This window comes from Cryptomeria japonica, chromosome 2 (assembly GCF_030272615.1).
Source record: "Cryptomeria japonica chromosome 2, Sugi_1.0, whole genome shotgun sequence".
Classification (NCBI taxonomy): Eukaryota; Viridiplantae; Streptophyta; class Pinopsida; order Cupressales; family Cupressaceae; genus Cryptomeria; species Cryptomeria japonica.
The window spans coordinates 584,750,765-584,764,136 of NC_081406.1; the positions used below are offsets into that span (position 1 = coordinate 584,750,765).

Genomic DNA, 13,372 nt, shown 5'->3' on the forward strand with positions numbered 1-13,372 from the left:
TGGTTTTTCCTAGTTGGGTTTCCATGTGAAAAATATGTGTGTCATGTGTGATGCCTCTTTCATGTGATGTTTTTTTATTTCTTGTTTAGTGGCAAATCATGGTGATCTAGTAAATCATTGTATCTCTAATGATAGATTATCTATTTATGCATAAGGACAAAGTGGAAATGAGGGAGTAGGTTTTATGGTAAGTTAAGAAGATTGACCAGTTCATGTCTTTCATAGTTGCACTATATATAACTGGTAGTAATCTAGTTTGGACCGGTGTTAGTAATTGCCAGTAGTTCATTGTCTACAATCAAACCAGTTCAAGAAATTTTTTGTGTCTGTATTGATTTAGCCCCCCCCCTCTCAGTACCAGTTTGGTACTCACTATTCATCATTAGAGTTATCAATTGGTATCAGAGCATCCTCAAGGTCCACTATGTTGTAAGATTAACCGCTTGAGGGAAAGATCCTATTGTAATGATGAAGAGGGAAGGTCCAAAGTTCAACAGAGATAACTTTAAAATATGGAAGGACATAATGAAGATATACATCAGAAGCATGGGTGCTCAACATTGGAGCTATGTTGAGAATTCTTATGTTATCCCTACTAGTATTCTCATCGATGATCAAAAGAGAGAGATTCAAGAGAATGGGCAACTCATGGAAGCCCTAATCAGTAATTTATCTGACATTGAGTTTATTGATGTCCAGGATAAAGAATATCCCAAAGAAGTATGGGATACTCTTGAGAATATCTATGGCAGTGACGAGCATGTAAAAAAAGCTAAAGAAGAAAGCCTTAGAGGGAAGTTTGAAGACATGCAGATGGTTGAAGGTGAGACCATTCAACAATATGAAATGAGAATCAAGACAATTGTTGGAGACATCAAGAGTGTGGGAGGAAAAATGGAAGATTCTACTATTATTGGTAAAGTCCTGAGGTCCTTATTACCGGTCTATGCAATAAGGGTTACTGCTATTCAGGAGTTGAGGTCAATAGACAAGACTAAGGTATCCCTAGACTCCATCATTGCAAAATTAACAGCCTATGAGCTAAATAGTTTTGATGGCAGTGTTCAAAAGACTGAATCAGTTTTTAGAGCTTCTACTACACCATCCAGAAAAGGAAAAGAAGCAAGCACTAGCAGTGAACCAAGATAGAGCAGAGAAATGGATGATGAGGAGATTCTGATGGAATTTGAAGCTCTTCCTGCCAAGAGACTTCCTAAGGGAACCAATAAATACAGAGGTAAGCTACCTTTGAAATGCCTTTCTTGTAACTGGATAGGACATATTGTTGTAAACTGTCCTAATGGTGACAACAAGGACAAACTAGAAAGGTTCAAGAAATTCAAAGGAGGAAACCTAAGAAACTATTTTATAGCAGTTGATGAAGGAGTCACGGATGAGGAATCAGAAGATGAAGAAAATGAAGATATTGGTGTTTGTTGCAGTAAAGGAAGATGTGTTAGACAAGAAGGCTCTTGTCTCCCACTTTGATAATTCCAATGAGTGGATTATTGACAGTGGCTATTCTCACCATATGACTAGTGACCAGAGCAAGTTTCTATCTTTGGAAGAATATGATGGTGGTATGGTTCACTTTGGTAATGATGCACCATGTATGGTCAAAGGAAGAGGGTCCATCTCTCTAAATGGAAAGAGAAGTGCTGACAATGTGTATTGGGTGGAAGGTCTTAGACACAATCTATTGAGTGTTGCCTAGTTGAATGATAGTGGACTCACTTTGGAATTCAACAATGGAGTGTACAAAATAAAAGGAAAGAATGGTGAATTGATGGCCACCTATATGCAGACCAAAGGTAACTTATTTTAGCTAAATGCAAATATAAGTACATGTCTTATGGCTAAGTTTGATGATAGCTGGATATGGTATAGGAGACTCTGCCATGTAAAATTTGATAACATAATAAAGGCCAGTAAGATCAAGGCAGTTAGAGGACTATCGATGTTGAGAAAAACAAAAAATCCTTTGTGCAGAGAATGTCAACTCGGGAAAATGTCTTCCTCAACCTTCAAAGGTAAATCTTTCATTGCTAACAATTTACTTGATCTTGTGCATACTAATTTGTGTGGTCCTATGAAAAGTAGGAGTGTGCAAGGAGATAGGTATTTTATGATTCTTACAGATGATTGCTCGAGAATGATGTGGGTCACATTCTTGAAGGACAAGTCTGAAGCCTTTGGAAAGTTCAAAGCTTTCAGAGCACTAGTAGGAAAGGAAAGTGGTAGAAGAATCAAATGCCTTAGAACTGATCAAGGAGGGGAATTCACTTCTGGTGAATTCAACAAATATTGTGAAGAGAATAGCATCAAGAGGCGATTGTCTACCCCTCGAACTCCATAGCAGAATGGTCTAGCAGAGAGAAACAACCAGACTATGGTTGAAGCGGCTAGAACTATGTTGATCTAAGAAAAGGTCGCTCACACCTTTTGGAAAGAAGTGATGAGCACTGTAGTCTACACAATGAACTAGGTACTCATCAAAAAGGGAAAGGATAAGACTCCTTATGAGTATTGGACTAGTAAGACACCTATGGTAAGCTACTTTAGAGTGTTTGGTAGTAAATGTTACATCAAGAGGAGTGAAAATCAGAGCAAGTTTGATGCTAAATGTGATGAGGGAATATTCCTAGGATGTTCCACCAAGAGTAAAGCTCTCAAATGCTTCAACAATAGGACTCAGAGAATTGTTGAAAGCATCAATGTTAGGGTTGATGAAAACTTTGGGAAACCTAAGGAAACCGATAGTGAGCAAGTAGGAGATGAACCAGTAGTAATCTTCTGGGAACCAGTTGCAAATCAACCCAGTACTAGTAATTGTGCTCCTACATCGGTGGATGCTAATGCTAGTGAAGATGAGGATGAAGAAGAAAAGAAAAAGGAATCTTTTAAGAACATACCTAGGTATGTCAAACTCAATCATGATCTAAAGCAGATCATAGGAGACAAAGATGCAGGAATTCTTCCAAGAAGAAAGGTTAGAGAAAGCTCATGTATGGTCTTTGAATTTGAGCCTAAATCATTCAAAGGGGCACATAAAGATGAAGACTAGATCAAGGCAATGGAGGAGGAACTTGACTAGATAGAAAAGAATGGTACATGGTCTTTGGTACTTAGACCAGAGCATAAAAATGTCATTGGAACCAAATGGGTTTTCAAAAAAAAGCTAAATGAGGATGGCACAGTGGTAAGGAACAAAGCCAGACGAGTGTGTAAAGGATACACCCAAGAAGAAGGGGAAGACTATGGAGAAACCTTCACTCCAGTAGCAAGATTGGAAGGAGTGCATATGCTTCTTGCATATGTAGCTTTTAAAGGATTCAAGGTATACCAAATGGATGTAAAATCTGCATTCCTAAATGGAATAATTGAAGAGGAGGTGTATATAAAGCAACCAAATGGGTTTTCCCTATCAGAAGACAATGACATGGTGTGTAGGCTACATAAAGCCTTGTATGGACTAAAGTAGGCATCGAGAGCATGGTATGAACGCTTGCATTCCCATCTTGTGAAGATTGGATTTGAAAGAACAAGTGAAGATAGAGATATCTACTTGAAATTAGAAGGAGATCAAATTCTAATCTATGAAGTATTTATTGATGACATAATCTTTGGTGGAGATGACAAGATGAGTCATGACTTTGTAGATGAGATGAAAAAGGAGTTTGAAATGTCACTCATAGGGGAAATTAAGTTGTTCATTGGACTACAGATTCAACAAATAAAAAATGGAATCTTTATTACTCAGTCCAAGTATGTCAAAGAGGTGTTGAAGACCTTTGGCATGGAAGACAGTAAATCGGTTGGTACACCAATGGTGACCAGTTGTAAGCTATCAAAAGAGGATGACTTGACATTAGTAAATGAGAAGGATTACCAATCAATGATTGGTAAGTTGCATTATGTAGTGCATAGCATACCAGACATTGCACATGTAGTTGGTATTACCGCTCGGTTCCAACAAAGCCCAAGAGAATCCCACTTGGTAGCAGTCAAACAGATTCTTAGATATCTGGAGGGAACTATTGACTATGGGTTATGCTATCCATACAATAATGATTTCAACCTGAAAGTGTTCACGGATGCTGATTGGGCTAGTAATGTAGATGACCAGAAGAGCACAACTGGTGGTGCATTCTTTCTCAGTGGTAGACTGGTCTCATGGATGAGTAAAAAGAAGAGTTGTATCTCTTAGTCTACAACAGAAGCGGAGTATGTTGCGGCTTTTATGAACTGCACCCAGACTATTTGGATGAAGCATGTATTGAATGGCTTCAAAGTTCCTGTATCTGAATCGGTAAGAATATTTTGTGACAATACAAGTGCAATTAACATTTCCAAGAATCCAATTTTACATGCTAGAACCAAGCATTTTGAACTCAAATATCATTTCTTAAGGGAAAAGGTTCAGAACAAAGAGGTGGTATTGGAACATGTTTCCAATAAGCAGCAGTTAGTAGACATATTCACCAAGCCTCTACCAAAGGCTACATTTACCTATTTGAGAGGTGAATGAGGGGTGCTGCCCCTTCAAGAGGTAAACTAAAGGTTTGTGCTCAACATCAATCAGATCTTACTTTGCTATATCTTTGCTACTCCTCAGGGGTTGCAGCATAGTGGAACAAAGAAACTCGTGCCTTCACTTTGGCATTGTTGTCAAAGGTGGAGAAGATGTGATGCAGAAATAGAGATATCTTTGTATATTTCCATCAATGCCAAAGGGGAAGATTGTTGGCATTTATGCAAAGTATGTTGTCATTCATGTCAATATGTTGGAGAGTGAACTGGCAATATGCTGAAGAGTGAATTGGTTAAGCAACTACCGGTTAAGAAATTGGCAAAGTGAACCGGTATAATGTTGTGAACCGATATATGTGCAAAAGGAGAAGCGGTATGCTTGTTCAGGTGAACCGGCATATGGAATGTTTTCTATTAAGGTTTAATATGGTAAGACTACTAGTTGGTAGTCTTAGCCTCGAGGTTTTCGGTTAGAATATCTTGAGCTTGTGTGACTCAACCGATGAGATTATGCGATGAGTTAGCATTATGATAGAGATCAGATTGTGTTTCCACATCAACCTCATGCGCATAAAGGATCTTGCATGAAGGGAATTAATCCTATCTACCTCAAGAATGTGCGAAGTCTCTGTAAACGATGGAGAATGCGTGATAGGTTATTGCCTCCATGAAGTGGTGAAGAGTGAACGATGGATATTGTCTTGAGATCTGTTCAAGACCGTTGTATTCAAATGCAAAGCATTCAATGGTCAGGATTGTACTGCCTAAAGTGCTCAACCTAAATGATTAGGGTTTAGTTTTTTTGTTGCTACAGACCTATCTGTGTCCTATAAGGTAGATGTTGTGTTTCATTTTGTTTTTGTTGGCAAATGTTGTGTGTGTATCTAAGTGTAGAGATACATGATTCTTGCCAGACCAAATAAGAGATTTGATACCTGCAAAGTGTATGTGTAGAAGGAAGGCACTAAACCGGATTTGCATTGGCATTGTGTGCTATTACTAGATCATTGTAATACCTGTTGGTCTTTAACCACTTCAATAGTTGGAAAATCCCTTAACAGGGTAGCTTTAACCAGCTTGCTGTAAATCCTTTAACAAGGTGACTCAAAGCCATTGAGTTCAGAAAATCCTCTAATAAGGTAACCTCTTACAGGTTTTAACCCCTAACAGGCTGATCCCTAACAAGATCAATTCCTAACAGAATCTGTTGCAACAATCTCTAACCAGACTTGGCTCCTAACAGAGCGGACTTCTAAAAAGTTCAAAAACAACTTGTGGGTATTCATCCCCATCGTGGTTTTTCCCAATTGGGTTTCCACATGAAAAATATGTGTGTCATGTGTGATGCCTCTTTCATGTGATGTTTTCTTATTTCCTATTTAGTGGCAAATCATGGTGATCTAGTAAATCATTGTATCTTTGAAGATAGATTATCTGTTTATGCATAAGGACAAAGTGGAAGTGAGGGAATAGGTTGTATTGTAAGCTAAGAAGATTGACTGATTCATGTCTTTCATAGTTGCACTGTATATAACAGATAGTAATCTGGTTTGGACCAGTGTTAGTAATTGCTAGTAGTTCACTATCTACAATCAAATCGGTTCAGGAAAGTTTTTGTCCCTATACTGATTCACCCCCCCTCTCTCAGTACTGGTTTGGTACTCACTGTTCATCATTAGAATTATCACATAACCCTTAAATTTAGTTAAAATAAACATAACCAACCTTAATCTAAACTTGACACATACCTTACAAACTTCCATGGCTAATTCCTAGCTTGTTAGGTATTGATTATGTCTAAACATATGCACATCATGCTATCATTCTATGAATATTTGCGATGTTTTTAGCCATTGGGATATTAGACTTGATATATTGTAGTAGTGTGTAACATTGTTGCCAACCTATAGGTCAAAACTAATGGTTGTTTTCTATTTCTAAAACCATTCCATTTTACCTCCAAAACAACTTTTCAACATTCATTTAACACGCTTCTTGCAATCCATCAGTTCTTTGGAATTCTATAGCTTTTTTTCTTGCATAATCCTTCTCATAGCTTCATATACATAGTATTTTCATGCTATTATAAGGGATATAGTGATACATTCTACAAAATTCACTATTATCATTTGAAGAGGTCACTCTTTTCTCTAAGATTGGTGTTGCCTTGTCATTGCACAAATAGGCTACCTTTCTTTTGTGATTAAGGATCATAGCTCTTTATAATTTTATATTGAATATATACTATCTCGATGTCATTAGCATATTATTTGCCTACTTTATTTGTTTCTTTTTATCTAATCTTGTCTAGGGATTTTCATGGAGGTGAAAACATTAAAATAGGGGGGCTTGACTGAGGTAAATTCATACATAGTCACCCAACATTTTCACTTTGATCTTTTGTGTATAGGTGTAGGTGGGGAGATAGCTTTCAATCTTGTTGGAGCCTCAAAAGAACCTTTCAAGTGATATCTCTAAACTCTCTTTCATCATTTAATCTTGTTTAATATTTTTATCTCATTTCTTTGCATTTGCTATACATCACATTTTCATAGTCTTTAGCATTTAGATAATTATACATAACACTCTATTTTTATGTGGTGGCTCTAGTTATCTATGTATACAAGATGCTAGTGCACTCTTCTATCATCATTTACCTACATATTTTTGCTAGACAAAATCCTCATCAAAGAACCTAAAAGATCTCTATCATCCATAATTTTGCTTCTAAAGTCTAAAGGGTTTAGTAAATTCATATGCTGGAATAAAACACACATTTAGTGAAGTTGTGGACAAACTCAAACGTGATAATTATCTATTTTTTTTCTTGGAGTGGAGGGTTAAGATCAGAAATCAAGAGGAATTTAATTATCCATTGTAGTGGTTCACTTTTTACTCTCTACATAGGCAAATTTTAAGTACCATGTGAGTGAGAGAATTGCTTTCTCCATTTTCAATGTTATAATTGAGTTTTTTTGAGTATTATATAAGTTATTCATTTGATGCTTTTTTTTTTGAAAAACCATAAATCCCTTGTAAGACTTCAACCCAAGAATATATTATTTTAAGTATTGGGAATTGATATAAATCTAATTAATACAATAAATACTCATAAGGAAAAGTTAATAGTGATGTAAAAGTATAGCCCCATAGTTGTGTAAAGTGGTAAATGTTAAGACATACCAAAGACTTCCTTTTATGAGAATATATAAAAAGGTTTTATTTTGGAAGATATATTTTGTTGGTTGATTGTGTTAGTAAGCTTATTCAAATTTTTGGAGAGCTTCATCTAGAGATGGGAACCCAATGTTGAATAGAAATTATTATCTAAGGATAGAAAATGACATATAAACCTTGAACCCATTTGGAATATTATGCATGAATTTATTTTATTCTTTATTATTATAGGTAATTGAACTATATAAATCTGTAGCATGTTGAAGGATATCTAGTTGTAAGTTGTTTTGTAAAGTATGATTATACTCAATATACATTTTTATAGTATTATGGATCATTTTACTTTCTTAGATCCTAATCAAGCACCTTAAAACTATTAATTTTTATTACTTGTGTATGTTATTTTCCTAGAAATATTGAATAAGAAAAAAATGGTTAGATTCTTTCTAATATTATTAATAAATGCTTTAGCATCATCAACTTATTGCAATAATGGTCTTACCTCTTAATCTATCTTAAATATGTGAATACTCTTTTCCTCACTTGTAAAAATAGTTATTGATTCATGACAGTGTTGCTATTAAGATATCATTTGTACATTAGTGATCTAGTTTGTATCTACATCTATGAAAAGATACATATAGTTATGGAAGAATTGTGCTTATGTTGCCTTATCAAGTGTAACGACAGTTTATGCTTTGACACATATATTAATGGTTCCATAATAGTTCATAATGCAATGAGTGACTTCATGTACAAATGAATAGCACATTCATGTGTTTCAAAGTGTCTATTGATTATTTTCTAGACACTATAAAATATGGAGAAAAAGAGAAGGATAGGTTTCCACCATAGAGCTATTTGTTGATAATCGGCTTAAAAGATGCTTTAGCTAAAGCATTTGAAATAATTTGTTAAATCATCATGTTTTTTAGTATATTCTATATCACAAAATTAGATATATAACTTTTTCTATATGTGTGAAATTGTATGTTATTACTCCTACAAGATTTAGGTTGCTAGAAATATTCATGTAGGGTTGGGCTTTCATGTTATGAAGATTTTTGGAGAAGTGTAAAGATTCCTAGTTGGGTGAAAAAACACTCCAACAATTTTCTCTCCTATGGTGTACTCAAGGGAGATATATGTTGGGAGTTCCCATGATGATTGTTCTTAGCTATGTGCTATATGTATTCATTATAGTTGACCTTGTGGTCTATTGTAAAGGAACCTATTTCCTTATGATTTTCCTTGTCATGGGCTTATGTATGTAGACGTTATATGTAGAGATCTATTATCATGTATCTATTCGTGTATATTTGAACACATTATAATAATTTATGCTTGATTATGTATAGCTTTTTAGATATTGTTATTTCAATAATATGGGGTTCCTTACACGTAACAAATTGGTCATGTAATTGATAGTTTTTGCATGATGGGGACAGTAACTCCCTTGTGTCAAACTATTTAAATACTTCAAATCATTAATTTTTGAGCAATAATGGAAGATAACAAGTAGTCATAAAATATGTCCTACTATGCTAATTTCCCTAGATGAACTCCTTGATGTATGCAAGAGGTGGTCATTCCATGCGTTTGCTTGGTATTTAAATAAATCAGGGTTAGTTCTAAAATAAAATTACAAAGGTACAAACAAAACATTGCATGCTTCAAATTGACACATGATGATCAAGTGGAGGTAAAAAAGGTCCAACTAAATTTAAATGCTAGGTTTTAAATATAAAAATCATTTCCATCGTCACAATATAATTTGAAAGAAAATAAAAATGAAACTCAAATATTTAATCAGTTCTTAAAAATAAATATGCATCAAAGTCTGTACCATTTTTTAATAAAAATGAAGTAATAACATACCAAAAATGATCCCAAAAATCAAGTTGAAATTTCAAAGAAAACTTGCAAAGTACACCTTTTAGTACCATTACGAAGAAATTGGGAAACTATACCTCCAAGCATTTATAGTTCCTACTCATAGAGAAAATCGTTAGGTTTGGTGAAGCTCATGCCCCACCCATCCAGCCATATTTAGTTCGTATCATCTCCCTTGTTTATCTCGTCCCAAATCAGAAAGGTGAAATATCAGAGCTTTCATGGTCTTCATGTTTTTGACAACCACGATGATAACAACTGTCACAAAGTTACCTCCATTTAATTGACATCAAATACATAGCTGGACAACTGGTAGGAGAGGAAATGGTCCAAATTTCCAGCTTTCTATGCTGTCAAAAGTAGATGCTCAAATTCCCATACATGTAAGGTCCAATTTTATCCCAGGGAGTTCGGAATGCAGGTAACCCGTCCCATGAACCTCTGTCAAGAAATTTGAGCATCTTCGAATAAACGCTTTTTTTTGTCTGCTTCGCCTTTCGGGAAATCCGTCGCATCGCAAAATCCGTATGACTTTAATCGAAAGAAACAAAGCCGACAGTATCTTCGCTAGCTACACAGTTTTTTTTTTTTAATTATTGTTAGTCAGTTAAACTTTTGCTATAAATATGTTAGCTATATGAATCACAATGTGTCTTCACACATTTAGAGATAATGGAGATAACAGTGATGGCCAAGAGTATACTGATCTTGTGGATGATGAGCTCATTGATTTGGCAAGTAGTTGGAGTAGGAAGAATTGAGCGTGTACCAGGAATGTTTATATTTGGAGATTCATTAGGAGATGCAGGAACTAACAATTTCATTCCAAACTGTACTGCTCGAGCCGACTTTTCACCATATGGCGTCAGCTCCTTCCTCAGCCCAACTGGTCGCTTCACAAATGGCCTCACTGTTTTCGATTTCATAGGTGAGCATTCATGAATATTTCACCACGTCTTTTCAAGTTCTCTCATGTACTAAAATTGTTCAAAGTTTAATCTTACAGAGCTGGGTAAGATCTATTAGGGCTTATAAACTAGTCAATAGGTTCATATTACCAAGGGATACATTTGTAATTGCAGCTAAATACTTGGAGCTCCCTCTCATACCTCCATATCGTGAGCTCACTTTCAAGCCTCTATACCTTCAGCAGGGAATTTATTCCTATGGGGCTAATTTTGCATCGGGAGGGAGTGGATTGTTGGATTCAACAGGCCTTGATAAGGTGTGTTTTTTATTAACTTGTATTAGTTTTTTCAATAAGATCTTATTTATTAGTGTGATTTTATATGAATTATATAAAACAGATCAAAATATTTAGATGTGTTGTCTAAATTTATTCTTTTGAAAAAGTTTTGTTGATATAGATAAATGATTAGTACAATTTTAATTGAAAATTATTATTAACTTGCAAATTTTTAGTTTCTCATCTCTTGCTTAGTCATTGATGAAGGAAAATGATCTTATAATCTAACCCAAAAATCTGCAAGCTTCTTCAATCAGATTATTTTTTTTTTAATAAATTATTTTGTAATATATAACAAGGAAATAATACTAAGGAATTTCTTATTTTCCAAATGCACAGCGACATATATTTAAGGGGTTAACTATACTGACTTACAATTCACCAAACGTAAACTGGTGCAGAAAGTTGTTAAATTGAGTGATCAGATATCAAAATTTGAAGAATTCTCTGAGTGTGTACCCAAGAAATCGTACCTGGGAAATTCTTTATATTGCATTTCCAGTGGGGGCAACGACATTGAAGCCTACTTCTCAAATTACAGTAATGCTCTCACTCCGCCATACACACCATTCGTCAACTCGCTTGTTAGCACACACGAAGGATACATCCAAGTAAGCTTCAGAATGATTTTTGGTTACACATCGGATCAACGTTCAGTAGTATTTTTAACAAAATTAATATGTTTGTTGTGGCAGAGGCTTCATCGTGCTGGAGCAAGAAAATTTCTGATACTCGACATCTCCGCTGTAGGATGTACTCCTAGTGCCAGATTGAAGTATAATTCTACATACAATGGAGGGTGTGCGGAACTTGGAAATCAAGTAGCACAGGAATATAACACTGCTATGAAAAAGCTTGTGGATGATCTGAATGGAGAACTAGAGGACGTAAATATCATCATTCTTAATTCTTATGATCACTTGGAAACCATGTTTTATAATGGCGAAGATTTTGGTGAGTCAATCCCCACTTCAATAATCTCCTTATTTATCAATCTTTTTCCTTGTCTGGCAGCCTGATTTGAATGCATGTGTTAAATGTGTAGGATTTTCAGAAACAGAATCAGCATGCTGTGGATCAGGACCGTTAAGAGCCAATGTGAGCTGTGGACAGACCACTCCGACAGATCAGTATTGCGATTATCCAGACACACATTTGTTTTGGGATACAATTCATCCCACAGAAAAAGTTTATTCCATATTTTCAGAAAAAATATGGGGAGGAAATTCTTCTTTTATGCATCCATTTAACCTTTCCACACTAGTCTTTGGAATGAATAAAAAATAAGGAACTTTGAATTTCTGTTGGGAATGAGTAATAAGGAAAAGCCGATTCCTCTTGGAGGATGCTCTTTGCTTTGTCCGATTTAAACAAACAAACATTGCCTTAAAAGAATTCATTTAAATAAGTTGAGAGATAAATTATGAATATATAAGTATTTCTACTTAAGAGCATCTATTTTAGTCGTAAACACAATTGATATTGGCTTTAACTTAGCGTTTCGTTATTTTTATTTTGTTTTCTGGTATTTACTTATTTTATAAAATATATATTTTATGACAATATATCATATTTAATATTTAATTTTGTTTAATAATTTTATATTTTGATGTATTATTATTGAATGTTTGTGATACCCATCTGTTTGGGAGGGATTGTCCTCATTGATGTTTTGATCATGCTGTCAAATTGTTGACACTTTTTCATGATGATGTTATTATTTTATGATCAAGTATTGATTTTTTATATCTAGTTAAACACTAGTGCTTGTGTGTGTTCATGGATGATCATTTTGATTATGTGGATGAGATCAATTACATGCTTAGCTAGAGAATCCTATGTAGGATTGATTTAGTTTTTATCTATGGTGTGCATGTCCTTATGTGGATTGTCGATATGATCTTATGTGAATAATCATGAGCATTTATTTTATGCATTTATTAATTACTAATGAAAGTTCAATTGTGAGCAAAAGATTTAGTAATGCTAGATAGATATGATTATATGATTTGTCTTTGTTATTATTCAATTGCTTCAAGTATTTAAGTTTCATGATGGAGTAATGTTTAAAATCAAGTGTGTGAGTATCCCATGGTCAATGGAATGGGGAGGTAACATGGTGATCTCATGCTAAAGTAGTTCAACCAACCTAACCTATTTGAAGAGTCTAAGGTCTTATGTTATATGTTTATGTGACAAAATGTGAATGTGATGTCAAACACATGATGTGTGTAAGGTTGTGTCAACATAATGTTTTAAATGTGATTAATGGTATATGTGACATTTAATTTTGTGTGAAACCATTGTTTACTTTGTGATTAAATGTGTTTATTATGTTGTTATCACACTCATTATTCATTTCCTAACATTCTAAGTCACATGGATATTTTGAGAACCTTGAAGTTAGAAATTTGTGATTTTTAAACCCTTTTCTATGGCCATTTTTTACAGTAACATGATTTCGATCACATGGGTAAGATGGTGAGTGAGGCACGAAGAAGTGCAAGATAGTTGGAGCCATTCCAG

General features: G+C 34.7%; 1 protein-coding gene across 1 annotated transcript; it reads left to right on the plus strand.

The window, feature by feature from the left end:
* Window positions 1–10,272: 10,272 nt before the first annotated feature.
* On the plus strand, window positions 10,273–12,133 carry LOC131052036 (GDSL esterase/lipase 6-like). Its single transcript, XM_057986633.2, has 5 exons — window positions 10,273–10,528; window positions 10,683–10,825; window positions 11,248–11,457; window positions 11,542–11,800; window positions 11,892–12,133. The coding sequence occupies exons 1-5, from the start codon at window positions 10,273–10,275 to the stop codon at window positions 12,131–12,133; spliced, it is 1,110 nt and encodes a 369-aa protein (XP_057842616.2).
* The last annotated feature ends 1,239 nt before the right edge of the window (window positions 12,134–13,372 follow it).

Excerpts from the sequence above, each read along its gene's own strand:
- LOC131052036 (XM_057986633.2), top strand. The coding sequence starts at position 10,273 with ATGGAGATAACAGTGATGGCCAAGAGTATACTGATCTTGTGGATGATG. Across the intron at positions 10,826-11,247 it reads ATTCAACAGGCCTTGATAAG|AAAGTTGTTAAATTGAGTGA; the intron begins GTGTGTTTTTTA and ends AAACTGGTGCAG. Across the intron at positions 11,801-11,891 it reads TTATAATGGCGAAGATTTTG|GATTTTCAGAAACAGAATCA; the intron begins GTGAGTCAATCC and ends TTAAATGTGTAG.